This window comes from Hyperolius riggenbachi, chromosome 3, assembly GCF_040937935.1.
Source record: "Hyperolius riggenbachi isolate aHypRig1 chromosome 3, aHypRig1.pri, whole genome shotgun sequence".
NCBI classification, from domain to species: Eukaryota; Metazoa; Chordata; class Amphibia; order Anura; family Hyperoliidae; genus Hyperolius; species Hyperolius riggenbachi.
This window is the reverse complement of record NC_090648.1, coordinates 344,145,367-344,165,217: the sequence shown is the minus strand read 5'-3', so window position 1 is coordinate 344,165,217 and position 19,851 is coordinate 344,145,367. Positions and strand designations below refer to the sequence as shown.

At 43.4% G+C, this 19,851-nt stretch overlaps 1 protein-coding gene across 6 annotated transcripts in view; it reads right to left on the bottom strand.

Annotated features, from left to right (window-relative positions):
* Positions 1 to 19,851, bottom strand: part of APAF1 (apoptotic peptidase activating factor 1) — a 182,981-nt gene that overhangs the window by 108,479 nt on the left and 54,651 nt on the right. For all 6 annotated transcript variants that reach the window (XM_068276989.1, XM_068276987.1, XM_068276986.1 and 3 more), the window contains 4 exons: positions 19,619 to 19,750; positions 8,564 to 8,677; positions 5,474 to 5,658; positions 2,163 to 2,289 (listed from right to left, as the gene is read on the bottom strand). In XM_068276989.1, coding sequence (XP_068133090.1) covers positions 2,163 to 2,289; positions 5,474 to 5,658; positions 8,564 to 8,677; positions 19,619 to 19,750 — 558 coding nt within the window. The remainder of the gene's footprint in view (positions 1 to 2,162; positions 2,290 to 5,473; positions 5,659 to 8,563; positions 8,678 to 19,618; positions 19,751 to 19,851) is intronic.

Genomic DNA, 19,851 nt, shown 5'->3' with positions numbered 1-19,851 from the left:
CCCCTCTGCTGTTTGCAATCTACATGTTGCCACTCGGTACACTTATCCAACGACATGGCCTGACGTACCACTGCTACGCCGATGACACACAGCTATACCTGTCCTTCAAACCTGGTGGAACAGACCCTACCCCAAAAATAAACTCTTGCTTAGCTGAGCTTCAGGCATGGATGAATGATAACTGGTTGAAACTGAATGCTGACAAAACTGAGGTCCTGTTTGTCCAAAGCCAGTGCTCGCCATCAAAACAGCTCTATCCTAAAGCAACACCAATCAGGATTGGGAATTCAGACATAAACAGCTCCAACCTTGTGCGCAGCCTTGGCGTACTAATCGATGGGGAATTGAGTTTCAGAAACCAAATTTCATCTGTAGTTAAATCTTCCTTCTTTCATCTGAAGAACATTGCAAAGATTAAACATCTGATTCCCCCAGAGGATCTTCAAACCCTAGTCCACGCCTTCATCACATCACGGCTGGACTACTGCAATGCCCTTTATGCTGGCCTCCCCAAAAAAGACCTGCGTCGCCTGCAATTCGTGCAGAATGCTGCTGCCAGATTGCTAACAAACCAGCCTCGCCACTGTCACATTACACCGATCCTTCGCTCACTGCACTGGCTACCAGTAGAATGGAGAATACTCTTCAAGATTGGACTGCTGACATTCAAATCCCTGCACAATCTGGGCCCTGGATACATGAAGGACTTGCTGAAGCTGCACCACACCTCTCACAACCTCAGATCAGCAAGTTCTATAAACTTGGTCACTCCCAGAGTGCACCTCAAAAAATCTGGAGACAGAGCCTTCTGTCATGCTGCCCCTACTCTTTGGAACTCCCTACCACACCCAGTAAAGACAGCACCATCCCTGGAGCTATTCAAATCCAGACTGAAAAGCCACCTGTTTAGCCTGGCATTTCCAGATTTATAAAATTCTTCCTCTGTACCACGATGGTCGGAGCCATGCTTATGCGCTTTGAGTCCCACGGGAGAAAAGCGCTTTACAAATGTTATTTGTTGTTGTTTTATATTGGTCCTTGTTTAGCATTATCTTAGCATTTTTGTAGGTGGTTCTTTTCCTGGATTTGTTTAGTCCAGGTGACTTTGTGCTGCTGTTCTCTCAATGTACGTTTTTGATGATTATTGTCTGACTTAGGATCAGGTACTCACAATTTAAACTCCTTCTGGAGTTTTTACCATAGCTTTTTCTCCACTACAGAATTTTTCTTTAATGTAAACCAGCTACTTTCTTCAGAATAAAGCTCTGGACTGCGTTCCCATAGCAGAGTAAGACTACCACATACGTCACGCTTGATTTTTATTTTAATATGAACCGCCAGTGCTCAGGTAATTATTGAGGAGTTATTTGTCCATCAAGTAATTTCCTTAAAGTGAACCTTAAGAGTAAAAAATTAATTGAGTGTTACTCACCTGGGGCTTACCTCAGCCCCCTGCAGCTGATCGGTGCTCACGACGACTCGCTCTGATGCTCCGGGTCCCGCTGGCGGCCACTTCCGGTTTCGCCGTCAGGACCCATCAGGCTGGGGAACGCGGCTGATACTACACGTTCCCAGCCATATGGCCGCATAGGGGTGCTATTTTGGCTGGGAACGCGTAGAAGCGGCCGCGTTCCCCAGCCTGACGGGTCCTGGCGGCGAAACCGGAAGTGGCCGCCAGCGGGACCCGGAGCATCAGAGCGAGTCGTCGTGGGCACCGATCAGCTGCAGGGGGCTGAGGTAAGCCCCAGGTGAGTAACACTCAATTTATTTTTGTCACTTAAGGTTCACTTTAACTAACCAGTTTGTGCTTTCAGTGGTAAAGCTGCCAACCCTCTCCCTCATTTTTCTAGTGGCTGGTCAGGTTTGCTTTATAGAACTCACAGCTGTATTCGGATTGTGACGAAGTGGGTGATATTCCGCTCTAAACCTCAATCCTGTCGACAGTGCAGAAACCGGGCTGCTCGGGCCCACAATGGCAGAGAGTGAAGAGGCAGTCCGCACAATGTGGAGTAAGGATAAAAATGTTTTAATGCAGAGCATGTGGCTCTCTAGATTTTAGCTTGTCCAATGCCTGATTACAGGACCACTACTGTGAAAAAAGTAGTATTAACATAGGTTTACAATACTTAAAATAGGAACTCTGCCCTCAGCACATGTATTACCTGTAAGGTTTTATCTGCTCCACAGGATGCGATCTTCTGTCCATCATGGGAAAAGCATGCATGGTACACTGCTTCAGCGTGAGGACGCACTGCAAGGGTGGGCAAGGTTTTCATGCTTTGCTTATTTCTGCAAATGATAAAGCAGTATTCAATGAATTTACCATTCAAATCAATTGGCAGTGTGCGCTGGAATCTGTTGTACGTTTTCTGTAGCTTAATATAGATATCTATAGTGCATCAACTGTGCCAGCTCACCTTAACTGTAACACTTCCACACAGATCTATTGCCTTTCTCTGCTGAAGATGGGTGCCACATAACTGTATGCCAAGTCATAACTGTGGTGGCTTTGGGTGACTCACAGGGTAATAAGTCAGATGGGACCTGAATCTTGCATTGCCGACCTAAAGTATAATGCATTAACCACCTCCATATCCTAGTCATTTCCAAAGTTCAGCTCTGATTACTTTTGCAATAACTGTATCAATAATTATCACAACTAAATGTTGGAATGTGTATTTTACATTTGTTTACTTATTAACTCTGCTATTGAATTCCCTGGGAGGAGAGGGTTTTGCTGTCATTACTTTACAACCTTGTAGTGATGTTATCAGGTCAGAGATAAATAAACAGTATTAGCTAAGATTTTTTGCGGATACTTATTTTCAAGTCATGGGGACAAGAAGTGGTTAAAATGGAAGTGCCTGTGCCAAGGACTGGTCACAAGTTTTACCCTCTCTCTGGCAGTTTCTGATTCCAGTGCTCTGCTCCCTTACCCCACACCCACCTTTCCTCTACACACATGCCACCCACAGGGCAAGAATACCTGTGAGCCCTGTAATTGGAGGCACTAAACTGCAGGGTGTTACAATGGAATGTGCTATAAGGAAAGGCATTAACTAAAGTATTCCAATGAAAGGGCCCATACTGAAGAGCACTATAACATGACCCGCTATCACTAACTGGGACCTCTATAATGAATGACACTACAACTGAGGGCGTGCATGTAAAAAGGGTGCCGGGAAATTTGGGTGCAGGTTGAAGCTGAAAATCAGCTCACCCTGCTGTAGCAAATTTCCCGGGAGCATGAACTACTATTCTCCCTCCAAGCCGTCGTACAGTGGGGGTAAGTCGCAATTCGGCTTCCAGCTATTGCTGGTGGTCGATTTGTGCTGTTTTTAATCGCAATTTGAGTGCAGACTTTTGCCATCACCCAAATTACTCATTGAGCACCGCTATAGCCGTAATTCACATTACAGCCATTATGGCTATAGCGGCGGCCAAATGCATGGCGTCCTTTTTAACCCTATCTCGCAACTGGGGTTATTAGAATGAAGGGAACTATAATGAAAAACACTACACAGGGAATACAGAGGACTTTATAACATGGGGGCTCAGGACAGTTTCTAGGCTAAATTGCTCCCATGGCTAAGGTTGTCAAAATTGCGTCCCCCTCCCCGTGTCCCCAGTATAGGTAGCCAGACATGGGTGCCAGCAGCATAGGTTAGCCAGGTATCGGTGCCCCCAGTATAGGTTAGCCAGGTATAGGTGAACCCAGTATAGGTTAGACAGGCATAGGTGTCCCAGTATAGGTTAGCCAGGTATAAGTGCCCCAATTTAGCTTAACCAGGTATAGGTGCCCCCGCATAGCTTAGCCAGGTATTGGTGCCCCTAGTATAGCCTGGCGTTCCATTAAGATCACCAGGGTGGCTGTGCAGCAGTATTTTTTGAATTTTTTTTTTTAAATCATGTAGCTAGCCTAGTGCTAGCTACATGATTCCCCCATCCCTGCCGAATCCCTGCCACCCTTCCGATCGCCGCCGGCGATCAAACCCACCAGGAAATCCCGTTCTGAACGGGATTTCCTTTAGGGCTTCCCCCGTCGCCATGGCGACGAACGGAATGACGTCATCGACGTCGTGACGTCACAGGGAGTCCCGATCCACCCCTCAGCGCTGCCTGGCACTGATTGGCCAGGCTGCGCATAGGGTCTTGGGGGGGGGGGGGGACCCTGTTATGCGGCGGGTAGCGGCGCATCGGCGGCGACGATCGTCCCCAACACGCAGCTAGCAAAGTGCTAGCTGCGTGTTTAAAAAAAAAAAATTAAGAAAATCGGTGCCCTGCGGCAGTTATGGACGAGCTGAGCTCGTCCATACCGCTAAGCAGGTTAGCAAGAAGTAGTAAGAGTAAGCAGCTGGAGACTGAATATCCCGGCAACAGTGAGCTTCGCATGGTGCCCATGCACTGCTTCAATGGAGGGGGAAGCATGGAGGGGGGGGGGCCCGAGGTGAGGGAGCAAGGAGTTAGCCCCCCCTCCCAGCAGCGGAGTCCCAGTGTGTTGCTGCTCCCCCCTCCATAACTGCACTGGTTGCTCACAGAGTCCTAGGAAGGTACTAGCCTTACCTACCTATAGAAACAGGGCTGTGTGGGCTCTATAATGGAGGACACTAACTGTGGTCTCCCCAATATCAATCTGCAGTAGTAGGCAAAGCACACAATCATCATCTACCATTCTCCTCCCACCTAACCCCTCCTACCTGATCTTTAGGTGCCCCAGGCATAGGCCTTCTACTGATCAGGCTGACATGGGGCATTTTAAGTGACAGAATGGCTTCCTTGTTCCCCCAGGACGCACCAGCGTGTAACCTCGCAATGCGTGAGATTAGCAGGGAGCTCAGTAAACAAACACTATGGGGCTCCGTAATCAGCCTGCCAGCTGCGATTTAGATGTAAGCCTGGGGTCCTCAAGAGGTTAAAAAAATCGATTTTCTCAAAAACTATAAGGTCTTTTTGAAATGTGTTTTTCCTCTTGTACCCGCTGTCCTTCACATACCCTGACAATTTGTTGCTTCTAGCACGTAAGAGGGCTTTTCTATTAACTACTAAAGTCGGCGGCCATTGACTGTAATGTAAAATACGAACGCAATTTAAAAAAAAAAAAAGTTACATGCGAATGGCAAACAGCCCAAGTTCACCAGCGAACTGTTCAGGCCATCTCTCTTCATTAGCCTTTCAGTAGAACCTATATATTTGTTAATCTGCATATCACTAAAATCTGTCTACCATGTAGTTTATCACGTGTGCCATCTATAACATTGACTCAGTCTATCACTACAATCTACTAGAGTACACAAATGGGCATACATTTATGTATTATCCATATCAAGTGCTAATTAATTAATGTATTTATGTGTGATCATTATGTATTACCACAAGCACAATTATGCACTACAGCTTATACTATAACCCTGGCTTATAGCTATGTATGGCCGGAAATTCCTGAGTCATCTTATTTTCATATGTAGGAACTCACATCCAGTTGACATAGAGCGCTCCCTGCTGCAGCTCCTCCCTGGCTTGGCGAATAGACTGTTCATACACTGCAGAATCATCAGGCTGAGACAGCCCCAGCTGAACCAGGTTTATGTTGGAGCTCTCCCCTAGGAGATGGCCATTCACAGACAAAAACTCCTGGAAATCTTCCCGTGCATTACTATCCTGAGGAAATAAGTAAGTCATTGATAATGGGTCACATGTATTTCCATAGAAACATTTTACAGATAATGCCTTTTCTATACACCACACAGAGAGTTGAGAGGGTTTTAGCTTTGCTTTTATTACAAATCCAAAACACCGGAGCCCTATTCATCGATAAAGCCATGCGAGTCAATTTTAGGTCAATGCAAAAAAAAAAAAAATGTAATAAAAATCATAGGGCAGCTAAACATGGTATTTGTAAATGTGAAAGTGTAACTCCCTTATTTCAATTGCTGTACACAACCACACACAGCGCTCACATGCATCCTCAAGAAGTTCAACTAAAACAAGCCGGGATAGCTAACCTAGTTTGCTATTCCTGTGAGGCCACACTGACCCAAATCCTGCAAAACACGCAAAGGATCCAATAGTAATCAAGACGCCATGCAGGAACAGAAGACGATTTATTGGAAACAGTTGCTTTGAAGCGGCCAACTCCTTCTGTGAGCTCATCCCTCTTTGACTTTCAGGATAAGCTGTCTCCCGACCACACATTCAGGACTACATCTCCCAGCATGCACTAGCGGCCGGGGAAGCGCTCAAGATCATCGTGGGCACTACAAACTTGCATTTCTGCAGCACCGACAGCAGTAAGATGGATACCCTAGTATAGAAAGGGGGGCAACGGCGCAACCCCCTGTAGGCAAGTAAATCAATGCTGCCCCCCACAAAGCACGCATCATTTAATATTCTCCCTTGTGGAAGTTCGTTTTAAATAGTTTCACACAAGAGGTGCTTAGATGCCTTTATGCATCATTCACAAAGACTGTTATCTGCAGAGATACAGACACATTGCTAGCCATCAGGCTAAGAACCATTCTGTCGCTATAGAGGGGGGTGGAGGGATGATGGCACAATGCAGTGAGAGGGGTAAGGAGGAGAAAAATGGCCTCAGCCTGCACTGCACGAGATAATCCAGCAGTCAGGATCTCTCGCAGGCAAATCAGGGCTGCTGTATACACAATACATTCTTGGCAGAGGGTAGGTTGAATGACTGAGGATCATCTACCGTGTGTATTGATGCCTTGGACCCCTCTAAAGATAAAAAACAGGATTGTAAAAATGGCAGTAGGGCATCTCAGCCTGGGAATGGGGTATAATATGTTACTACCTTCTCTTTTCAGATATTCAGGAAACAAAACAAGCAAATAGATGGAAGTAGTGTTGCCAACCGCACGTAAATTTACAGGCATACCGTAAATTTTGTTACTAATTTAGCTGCCCGTGAATTCCATAAGGAATTCAGCAGCGTCCGTAAGGGCGGCCAATCGTTCGCCCTGTGAGCGGGAGGGGAGCAGCACAGAGAAGAGGGAGAGCTGTGGGATCAGCGGTGGGGAAGGGCGGACGTCTCCCCCTCCCCTTCCCTCACCTTAGGGCTCTCCCTCCCTCGCTCTCCCCTCCAGAACAAAGTGTTGTGCGGTGGCTGGCAGCGGGCGGAACTTACCTCCGTCTCGCTCCAAGCGCCGGAAGTTCTGGTGACGCTGCTCTGGTCTGGACCAGACCAGACTAGCGGCAAATCCATCCGACCATCCCGCGCCTGCAACGAGACGGAGGTAAGTTCCGCCCGCTGCCAGCCACCGCACAACACTTAGTTCTGGAGGGGAGAGCGAGGAAGGGAGAGCCCTAAGGTGAGGGAAGGAGGGGGGAGATGGCCCACCTTCCCCGCTGTCCCCACAGCTCTCCCTCTTCTCTGCGCTGCTCCCCTCCTGCTGGGGGGACACCTGACTACCTATTCTGGGGACATATACTCCTGACTACATATACTGGGCACATATACCCCTGGCTACATATACTGGGAACATATACCCCTGCCTACATATACTGGGCACATATACCCCTGGCTACCTATACTGGGCACATATACCCCTGGCTACTTGTTCTGGGGACATCTCTACCCCTGGCTACGTGTTCTGGGGACATCTATACCGCTGGCCACCTATTCTGGGGACACCTATAGACCTGGGGCTACCTATTTTTGGGGAACCACTGCTGTCAGATTAAGTGTATTTTGGGGAACCACTGCCAGATTATGTGTATGTTAGGGAATCCCTGCAGCCAGATTACATCTATTTTTAGGGAACCACTGCCATATTATCTGTATTTTTACGTGGATTTTTGGTGAAATGCTGTAAGATTACATGTATTTTGGGGGAAGGGAGGGAAACACTGGCAGAGCTCAAACTTCCCCAGCAGAGCTTTTACAGCACTACTAAAATCATGTATATTTGGCCCCACACATGACCACGCCCACATTCTGTTGTGTGCCCACGCCCATTTTTCGGCGCATCAGTAAAAACAATCTTCTGTCAGTAAATTTTTAGGCATTTGTCAGTAAAAAATAACATGAAAGGTTGGCAACACTGGATGGGAGTTCTAGAAGGTCTTGTACACAGCGTAGCACTGCCATGGTTTTCTGAAAGTATAATTTCAGATATTTTGCATTTGTAGAAAATCCTATCTTGTTGCATACATGAGAGGATCATCTTTAATAACATTGTAACCAAGCAGCCTTGCTTGGTTACTCTGTTGTACTGGTCCAAGCCCTATCCCATACAGCCATATCAATCCCTGCCATGTACTGATGAGGGCCAAAAGCCCGAAACAGGCTGTCCACATGTGGGTTTGGTATGGCTGTGTAATTTTTAAGGCTATAGGCTTGCTATACACCAGCGGTTCTGGATGCTATCCTTGCTTACAAGGACGAAAAGGGATAATTTGCATATTCAGTAGTGGTGCATTAAGGGTAACCACAAATTATTGCAAATTTCCTTCTGTTTTAAGAAGGCAAATTTCACCAAGCTTTAATAACATTAAAATGCAAAATATATTTTCACCCACAACTAGAATTTTCCTTAACTTGCCTTACCTGCTTATCAAGGATGTCTCTGTAGTGTACAAACTCATGGATGAGGTGTGCTGGCCCATATAATCTGGTTTTTGATTTTAACCAGTCCAGGGAGAACAAAAGAGAACAAAGTTCCTGTAAAAATAGATTTGCGTTTGTCAAAATGCTTCTTAACATAGCTGGGCTAAAAATAACATCAAAATATATACAGAATTTATATTTAAAGCAAATCTATCAGCTTCACAAAGCCCAGCTTAGCAGAAAAATACTTTTTGTTTTGGCATAGTTGGCATGGTCATAGCAAAACATTCAACCACTTAGCTCAGTGAACCTTAACCACATCAGTACCGTCATATAATGCCTCCCTTAAGTATCAGAGCAATTTTTATGTTTTAGATATGTCCCCGTTTAGTCAGCAATACCTTTGGAGAGAGAAGAGAGAGAGAAGAGAGAGAGAGAGAGAGAGAGAGAGAGAGAGAAAAGAGAGAGAGAGAGAAGAGAGAAGAGAGAGAAGAGAGAGAGAGAGATTTTTTTTTTTTAGGATAAACTTGTCTTTCTTTGCAAGTATTTTCTCCCAAGAATGATTTTATTTATGCTTTTTAAAGCAAAAAAAAAAAAGCAAAAAAAAAATTACATTTCTCAGTTTTTACCATTATAGTTATATGGTGAAATAAAATGTGCCACTACACATAAAAACCACTACTTGTATTGGGCTATTTCTCCCATTTAACACAAAAATTAAAATTATGTTCCTGTCACAACATATGGTGATGATTTGATTCCTAAATAAAAGTGAGTTTTTGCTACAGCGTGTACCGGTACTTTTTGACTTTGAATTGAAAAATAATAAATGGTAAATATAAGAGAAATGGTTAATGGAGAAGGATAGTAATTTTATATGTAGAGGGCGTGGTCTTAAAAGTGGGTGAAGGCAAACAGTATATTTTATTTGTGCTTGAAAGACAGGAAACAAAAACCGAGAGCCAAATCTGGTGTAGTATGTTTAACCAATATGGGAAAAAATGTAAATGAAAATATACTCACAAGTGTGGGTCACCACGCAGGCGACCACTATAATAGCAGGTGGGGAGAATTTTGACCTGACCCCACTCAGGTATAAAAAGTTGCTCTCTATAGAAAGAAAATGGGGATACACCCTCCACCTAGGGTGGACAAGATATGAGTAGAATTGGTAGAATAGAGGCGCCAAAACAGGATAAGATAGGTTAAAAACCGTTTAAAAAGAGGGGGTGGGTGGATCCCCTACCCTCATAAAAATGACCAGGCTAAGGGCCTGTAAGATATGGACTGTATGTTTCACTGCTTGCTTTTGTGGAGCAGGCATTGCATCCATTTTTAGAGCACATGTTTCTAAGACAAAAGACTTCACTTCCTGCTAACTGACCTTAGGCGGAGATAAAATTCAAATCTGCATCCTTTCAGCCAATCACACTGAGCCTTCTCACAGGGAAGTGATGTATGTTGAGGGGGTGGAGTCAAGGGGTATATTGTCTTTGAGCATGCTGTTTTCTACTCTCTGTGTGCTGTGGTCTGCGGTGAGAACTGTTTCTCTTGGCTTGGGTAAGATAAGATCATGTAATGGTTCTGGGTAATATGGGTTGTATTTGTAGGACATATTGGGAAGCTGCATTCAGGTTACCTGTATTAATGTATACATTGTGTGCATTGGTTTCTAAGCTTTATGCTTTATACTGTTGAATTTCACTGTACTTGGTGCTTACTGTAATACATCAATGTCTGTACCTGTATCACAAATATCACATGCAATATAAACTTTATGAGATGCATTTCCACCAATTTGAGTGTTGCGTGGTGTCTGTAGCTCTTAGCTAGACAGAGATGCTGTTCCATAGACTTGAGTGTTGTGGTTCTGTCTCTTAGCTGGAGAGAGATTATTCACTTAGAAGGGGGGAATTTTACCTGGGTTGCAGATCTGGCATCTGCTAAATTATCTTGTAGCTGCCTCCAATGAAATTGAGCTATCAGTTTGGTGTCAGAAGTGGGATCCGCCATATACAGTATTGGGTGATTAATTATATTTTTATTACCACCCTGTACTGTTAGAGCGGATTAATAGAACCCGGAAGGAAAGCGCTTCTGTAGCGCCTCTCCCAGGAATCTGATATTCCTAAAGAAAATAAATGGGTCTGATGCCCAAGAAAGCTTTCCAGGAATCTGATATTCCTAAAGAGGGTCTGATGCCCCAATTAAGAAAGCAGTACTGTGTGAAATGGTGAATATTCTCTCTAAACATTGTGTATTGCATGTTGGATTTGTGTTTGAGGTCTGAAATTGATGTTATACTTCAGACAGATTAAAAAGTGAGCAAGCAGCATGTGGTGTAGCAGCCACTTGGTTTCAGTGTAGACTCTGCCTATTGTTGTGTACAGAGATCAAAGTGCTTGCATTGAATAGAGTGGCCATTGTCTTGCTAGAGGTAAACAAAATGGAGACCTTTGTGCAATGGTTTCTTGTGAAAAAGACTAAAGTAAAAGATCTAGAAGGTATGGTTAATGTAATGCAAAGCTCTATAGATCCATGGAAACAAGCCCAAATGTATGTGTGTGATCTGATAAACAATAAGAAGCTGAAGAAAAAGGAGGGCAAAGCTATGCTTATTTTTGCAGCCCAATGGATAGCAGAGCAATACAGGGGTCTGGTTGAACAAAAATCAAACCTAGAAAATGAGGTTCAGAGGCTGAAAGACAGTGTGAAAGACTTGCAAAGTGCAATCTCCATTTTAACAATTGCTGCTGAAGAGGCAAATGTGGTTGCCATTTCCAGCAACAAATTGTTGAGGAAAATAAAAGATTGCTTCTTCAGAATGCAGGTCTGACTGAGCAGTTGAAGATTGCACAATGCAAGTTGGAAACATTGTCTGTGTCCTCCAGTAGCGAAGCAGTTAATCAGTGTCCAGGTGAAAGTGATGCTGGTTATAGTAGTTCTTCTGAATGCAGTGGTTCTTCAGTTTTTGAGTTGCCAGAGAGTAAGCAGGAGCATGCTCGGGCAAGGCCCATTCAGAGAAACAGGACTTTAGAGAGTCCAAGAGATGATTTGAAAAATAACCCTTTCAAATCATCAGTGCAGCACAAGAGAAATTTCAATGGAGTTTTTGCTGTGCAGCCTGTAAGGGACAGAGATGCACATATAGTAAATAAGCCCCAGAGAAGTCATGTGACCCGGCGTTGCTACCACTGTGGAGAACAGGGACACATGAAACGATTTTGCCCGTCAATTGGGAGAGACAGGCAGAATTATTTCAGCGATAATAAATTCCTTACCAGGAGGAGAGAAGCTGAGGTGTACTCTCCAAGTTGGGGGAACAGGCAGAGGGGCCAGGATAGGTCCTGGGTTCCTTACAGCGTTAGGGCACAGAAGGACAACTTACAAGCTGAGGTAAGTTGGTTTCCAGGAAAACTTACTCAGGAGGTCAATGAAATACAGCAGGAGATACTGGAATATAGGAAAATGAGGAACATTCCAGAGCACCGTTTGTGCAGGGATCTTGTTAGAGGTTAATAATGGTTTTCCAGTTTCTGTTCCATAGGAAACCGAGGAACAAAAGAAGATCCGAGCTGTGTTTTGTTGTTTATCTGTCTATGTATGCTTTTATGTATAAAGAGGATCCTAACGTATTTTTTTTAGAGATAGGAATAAGCCTCTTTATTTAATTGATCATTTTATCTACAGTCAGAAAAGTTAAATTCTAAATTACTGTTGTAGTTTCAGGTGCTGACTGTAGCTATGTAAATCTAAATGGGTTGCCTTTGTTTGTTTACTACAGTAGAGGGTTTTGTGAATGGCCTGAAGGACCCATGCACAAAGTTGCTGGCCATTGTGATGTTTTTAATTTTGCGTTTTGCAAGGCAACAATTTATTTCGGGTTAACCAGATTTAACATGTCTTAAAATTTGTAATTTAAAGTTGGTTATAAAAATTAACATACGGAAAGGCATGTTCAATCTGAAGTTTTTGTTTTTCACGTGGGCTTTTGTCAGGTATTTTGCATTAACCTGAAACTGCAAAGCACACAACAGTTTTGCTTTTATTATTTTTACTGTGTTGATGGGGGTTTGCATATAGCCAAGTGGGGGATGTTTGCTCTGTTTGTTTTGTTACAGATAGCACAATTTAAACTGTTCCTATTGTTATTGTAGATGCCCAAATAATTGTACAGTTTCCATATGCAGATCATATCTTAGCCAAGATTTAGCCAGAATTATTAATCATATTCAGCAAATATTGAAAGTCCATGTGCTCTCATTATGAGTATCTAAACCCTGGAGATGTTTTTTTAAATGCAGTCAAAGGTCCATAAGATTGTGTAACTGTGTATTGGGATTGAACTGTGTATGTCTACATCTAACAGAAATCGTTTTCCAGAGTGTTGAAAAGCATTGCGTTTAGAGTGTTACAGTCCAGATATCAAAGTCTGTTACGATTGGTATAACATTTTCTATGTGTTGCAAGTTTACAGAGTCACAATTGGAGATGATGCTGATGTACAGAGACATGGGTGACCCTAGTGATTGAAATCAGTTTGCAGTACTATTGTACTTAGTAGGTAATATAGTTCACGCATATGCTTTTGAAGCTATGAAATCATAATGAGGTTCCATTGCTGTGCTTTGTCTGCTAACCTGTCTGTTTCAGAATCACGGAGTGGAGAGCTCTTTGGCTAATTTCCCAGCATCTGTGGCATGCAAGGTGCCGTGTGCTACACAAACTGAGTGTGGGAGCATCATGAGTCCATCCTTGCTTGGTAAGTGGCATGCTTGAGTGCTGCCAGGAAGTGACGTGTTACTGTCAGTGCGGGCTGAGTAAGTGGAGAGGCAGGTGTAACTTGCCATGGATGTCTAAGTGCAAAATCTCAGCAACCGCGTAAAACCACAGTGAACCAGTGAAAGCTGGGAAAGGGACTCGGCAATGGAAGCCACACAGAGCTGGAGTGTGACCACCCAGAGTGGTGAGTGATCAGAGAGCTGAGACAGTGAGCTGGGCAGATAATGGCAGATGTTTGCATTCTAGGCATGACCTGAACATGGAGTAGTAGTGGATGAAGTGTGTGCTAGTCTCCAAATTGGTAATCTTGGAAAATGTTATGGGTCCCATGCAGTGTCTTTGTATATCATAGTCATTTTCAATCAGGAGCCTTATCAAAACTGCCTAAACTAAATAATAAGACTTGTGAGTCTGTGAATTGTGTTGCTTTGTGTTCTGTTATTTTTGCTCAACTGTAGGTGGAACTAATAATTGATCTAGTGAATGCATCCACACTGGAGTCATTATGAACTTTAAAATCTGCAACCTGGAAAAACATTTGAACAAAGGACAACTTTATGGACTGTTTTACTTTGAACTTTTATGGACTCTTTATATGGACATTGGAATCCAAATTAATCCCATTCATGGATATATGGACTGTTAAAGTTTGTGAAGGTTCTCTCAAAACTTTTGATCACCTTCAAGTGGGGGATTGTAAAATATGGACTGTATGTTTCACTGCTTGCTTTTGTGGAGCAGGCATTGCATCCATTTTTAGAGCACGTTTCTAAGACAAAAGACTTCACTTCCTGCTAACTGACCTTAGGCGGAGCTAAAATTCAAATCTGCATCCTTTCAGCCAATCACACTGAGCCTTCTCACAGGGAAGTGATGTATGTTGAGGGGGTGGAGTCAAGGGGTATATTGTCTTTGAGCATGCTGTTTTCTACTCTCTGTGTGCTGTGGTCTGCGGTGAGAACTGTTTCTCTTGGCTTGGGTAAGATAAGATCATGTAATGGTTCTGGGTAATATGGGTTGTATTTGTAGGACATATTGGGAAGCTGCATTCAGGTTACCTGTATTAATGTATACATTGTGTGCATTGGTTTCTAAGCTTTATGCTTTATACTGTTGAATTTCACTGTACTTGGTGCTTACTGTAATACATCAATGTCTGTACCTGTATCACAAATATCACATGCAATATAAACTTTATGAGATGCATTTCCACCAATTTGAGTGTTGCGTGGTGTCTGTAGCTCTTAGCTAGACAGAGATGCTGTTCCATAGACTTGAGTGTTGTGGTTCTGTCTCTTAGCTGTAGAGAGATTATTCACTTAGAAGGGGGGAATTTTACCTGGGTTGCAGATCTGGGATCTGCTAAATTATCTTGTAGCTGCCTCCAATGAAATTGAGCTATCAGGGCCCATTTCCACTATTGCGAATTCGCATGCAAATTCGCATAGCAATACAAGTGAATGGGACTGTTTCCACTTGTCAGGATTCTTTTGCGTTTTTCTGTGCAGAAAAAATTCGCATGGCAGAGCCATCAGAATTCGCATATCGCATACCGCTATGCGAATCGCATACAATGTATTTAATAGGAAATTCGCTAGAGGTTTGGGTATGCGAATTTTCGTGCGAATTCGCATGAAAATTCACATAGAAACAATGGAAAAGCACACCAGCACTGCCATGGTTAAATTCGCATACATCGTCATCCATGCGAATTTTCATGCGAATTCACACAAAAATTCGCATAGACCCGCATGCGAAATTCGCATCCGCATGCAAATTTTTACCGCGGCGATTCGCACCGCACAAGTGGAAATGCAGCCTAAATCCAAGCCGTAACTAATACAAGAAAGATATTTATTGGTCTCCAAATACAGTGCTGGAGAGTTACAGTTATTGGAGACCAATAAATATCTTTCTTGTATTAGTTACGGCTTGGATTTAGCCTGGTCATTTTTATGAGGGTAGGGGATCCACCCACCCCCTCTTTTTAAACGGTTTTTAACCTATCTTATCCTGTTTTGGCGCCTCTATTCTACCAATTCTACTCAGTATATTTTATTCAATAGTCTTCACTGCATCCCCATTATTATGTTTTTTATTACAGGTTTACTAAAAAAAAAAAAAAAAAAAGTAGATTTGTTTCATCTCAGCTCAATGAAAGTCTGTTCCATGTCTCTGTGTGCTAAAATATATGAACTAATGACATTTTTTTATCTATCCCCTGCTCTTGGAAGCCCAGTTCTTTAGCAGGAAATTATTTTATGGCTGTCATTTTTTTTATTATTATTATTATCAGTAAGGGACACTATAGCCTGGGTCTGACAGGAGAAAAACTGTCAGGTGCGCAGCTGAATATTAAATCTTTCAGACTGAGAAAGAAGAAAAAAAATGTTTAGCAGCGAGCTCACACTCTTTGGAGGGTCTTCGGCCCCGTCCCCATTGCGTTGTGCTCGCGTTTTGTTAATTGACGTGATTTTTATTCCCGATTCCCGGCGATTGGGTGGGCGTTGCATTTTTGTGAAAAGCGCTTTTCTAAGCGGATCGGAAACAAACCGCTTAGACGTGAACTCTCTCATAGAGAATCATTGCACAAGCGCTTTCAGGGCGATTTTGAAAATCGCCAGTGCTTAAAGAAAACACACACAAAAAAAAACAAAAACACAAATCGACTCCAGTGTGAACGAGCTCTTCTTGCAACCACCCTGATCTTTAGTTCCCTCCACAGATTCCCAATTGGATTCAAGTCAGGACTCTGCAATCGGTGCATATAATAAGAAACCAGCTATATGGAAAACCTATACAGTAGTTATATTCAGTGGATAACAACTGAAAAAGTAAAATGTGCATAAATGGCAACTATAAACAGAGTATGCTCCTACCAAGGTACAAACATCCTTGTAAGCACAATTGTGAAACCGCATTACCGCGACAAGCAGAGAAGCCCATCTGTAAATAAAAGCAGCTTGCCCTGGGAGGACCGGAGAAAAGCACAATCAGTGACCCTGCACCATCCTGTTTACAGTGATAAAGGCTATGTCCCCATGTGATACTCTGATCCCTCCCCTCCACTGCGCAGCGGCAGCAGCCAGTTTGCCACTCACCCTGCTCTATCCCAGGTGCGGTGACAGCGGAAATGTCCTCAGGCGATCCTCAGATCCAGCCCTCCCTCCGGTGCACAGTGGCTGCAGCCCGTTAAGATCACTCTCTATTATGTCTCGGGAGCGACGGTTCTGCTCTCAATACTTCAGCAGGCATGAAGACATACTGTAGCTAAGGGGCCTTGCTTGATGAGGTCATCAAGCGAGAGATCCTTAAAGACATAGTATGTCACCATGCCTGCCAAAGTATTGAGAGCAGAACCGTCGCTCCCGAGACATAATAGAGAGTGATCTAAACGGGCTGCAGCCACTGTGTCTGCTGAAGTATTGAGAGCAGAACCGCCGCTCCCGAGACACACTAGAGAGTGATCTTAAAAGGCTGCAGCCACTGTGCACCAGAGGGAGGGCTAAACCAGAAGATTGCCTGAGGACATATCGCACCTGGGACAGGGTGAGTGGAAAACAGACTGCAGCTGCTGCGCAGTGGAGGGAGTGATCAGAGGATCACCAGGGGCCATTGCCACTGTCACCGCACCTGGCAAGGAGCAGGGTCAGTGACACTGATCAGGCTGCAGTCGCTGCGCATTGGAGGGAGGGAGGAGGGGACCACTAGGCTGCCAGGGATTCATTTTAGGGGAGGCTGTGGGGCCACATTTGGACCATAAGACGCACTAACATTTTCTTTCTATTTTTTTGGGGGGTGGGGTGCGTCTTATGGTCCAAAAAATACAGTATATTTTTTCTCCTTAGGCAAAGCCTTTGTTTGATATAGGCACAATCCATCCTATCTACTGGGCAACTATGGTAAATCCAACCAAGAAATGTAACCCTACTTATTAACAACTCTTTTTAGAAACTATTCTGAACCTGATACCGCAACGGAAGTACCGGTTAAGGGCAAAGTAGTTAATTTTGCCCTATTAATTGCACGCAAGATAGCAGAAAAATGGAAATATCCATCTACATTCAGTATACAAGAATGGAAGGAAAAAGTACTGTTCTATTTGGGAATTGAAGATAATGTTGTAGAGGACACAGATTGCAATCCTTCGGATCACTCCTCGAAACTTTATTGGCTTTGGAAATCTTTCATTGGGAAAATAGTCGACCTATATTAGGTAGTGACTGTTAGTCTGTTAGTCTTATGGGGTATGATCTAGTTCAGTGTTTCTCAACATTTTATTGGTATGTACCCCTATTAAAACCCTGTACTCACCAAGTACCCCCTAGCATAGTAAACATTATCACAGGTACCCCTTGCAAATATATATTTAATCCTAGTACATGATACTTGGTTCCTAAACCATTTCCAAGCATTTACTATTGCTTTTAATTAGCCAAAACACAAATCTGGTGTTTAAATAAGATTTATAATTTTCTTAAACTCTAAATGTGTTGTTCTTGGTTAAGTATATCACGCCTGAGTACCCCCTGGAACCATCAGAAGTACCCCCTGGGGTACACGTACCACACGTTGAGAACCTAGGATCTAGTTGACTTACTCCGGTTATGGCTGAAATTGAAAAGGAAGAGCTATACAAATTACATGACAGATATTACCCTGAATATGCTAGGATTTAGGTTGTTGGTCGTATATTTGACCATCGGGATGGCCAACTAGACGATGGAGGGGAATATTTCTGTCCAACCTGGTGTTCTGGTGCTGAGAGCCGATAAGCATAAGGAATCTGAAACCATTTTCTTAAAACTACTCTTTTTCTGTTACCGTTAATACGATTAGGTCAGGATTTACCATACTGGAATAATTTTTCTACCTATTTTCTCCTTTCTGTCTTTTCTTTGTCTTTTTTTTTTTTTCCCTCTTCCTTCGGGAATTGTTTTAATGCAGTCTTGTTTAATAAATATGATATTGACTATGTTGCAAAACTTGGCCCTGGCTCAAGAGCGTGCTGATGAAGCTAATATCTTATGCCGGGCTACAAGCTACAAGAGCTTGCTGATTGTCAAAAAAAATAAATAAATAATAAAAAGAAAATAATCGCCTGAGGACATATCGCACCTGGGACAGAGCAGGGTGAGTGGAAAACAGACTGAAGCCGCTGTGCAGTGGAGGGAGTGATCAGAGGATCACCAGGGGCCATTGCCGCTGTCACCGCACCTGGGAAGGAGCAGGGTCAGTGACACTGATCAGGCTGCAGTCGCTGCGCATTGGAGGGAGGAGGGGACCACTAGGTTGCCAGGGATTTATTTTAGGGGAGGCTGTGGGGCCACATTTGGACCATAAGACGCACTAACATTTTCCCCATTTTTTGTAACCCTACTTATTAACCAGAGGTTAATAAGTACCAGCTTTTTAACCTCTGGTTAATAAGCTGGTACTCTGACCCTGACCAGTGCTCAGTCTCCACACGGACACCACCCCCTGCAAACCAACATGACATTATTCAAATGAAGACACAGCACGCCACTTGTACAGCAAGGGCTGTGTTGGAGCAAGTCCAGGAAAGGACAAACCTCATGTTTTATTTCCTGGACTTGCTCCAATACAGAAGTTGCTGAACCAGTTCTGTGCTATCTCTTCATCTGAATATTAGCAACTATGATAAAGCACATGAAATTTGCAAGTGACATTGCAGGGCAGACACTGTACAGACAGCCAAATTCCATTTAATGTGCGTACGAGGCTTAAGGGAAAACTGAAGCGAGAGGGATGCAAGAGGGATATGGAGGCTGCCATATTTATTTCCTTTTCACAATACCAGTTGCCTGGCTGTCCTGCTGATCATCTGCCTCTAATACCTTTAGCCACAGACCCTGAACGAACATATACAGATCAAGTGTTTCTGACATTATCAGTTGTCACAAGAGATGCATGCTTGTTTCTGGTGTAATTCAGACACTACTGCAGCCAAATATATCAGCAGGGCTGCCAAGAAACTGGTATTGTTTAAAAGAAAATAAATATGGCAGCCTCTATATTCTTCTCACTTAAGTTGTCCTTTAAGATGTACAATACTTAATTAGATCTCCAGCTTTGGAAGAGTTGTCTAATTCTTGACTTTGAGTATATACGGTATATCTTACATATCTTCTCCACTAGGGCCTCCTATGTGACAAAACATCAGAAACAATTTAGGTTCAGCCTGGGCTAGAACAGTGGAGTGAGTTTCCTGGTACACCACTACATTTAACATGAGTTGGTAAATGTACCTACTTGATGCATATTGGCCTGGGCCATGTGGTAGGCTAGGTAATGGTACCAGTATGCACAGTCCTCTTGATGCGCAGTAGGCAGAACATGTGAATAATGTTTTAGATACTGACTGACCAGCTTGGCATGCAGTTCCTGCAATAAAATGTGACATGACATTAGAATATATAATAACTTGGGTGAATGTCACCTATATTTATATACAGTATATATATGGTATTGTCATATGCTCATAC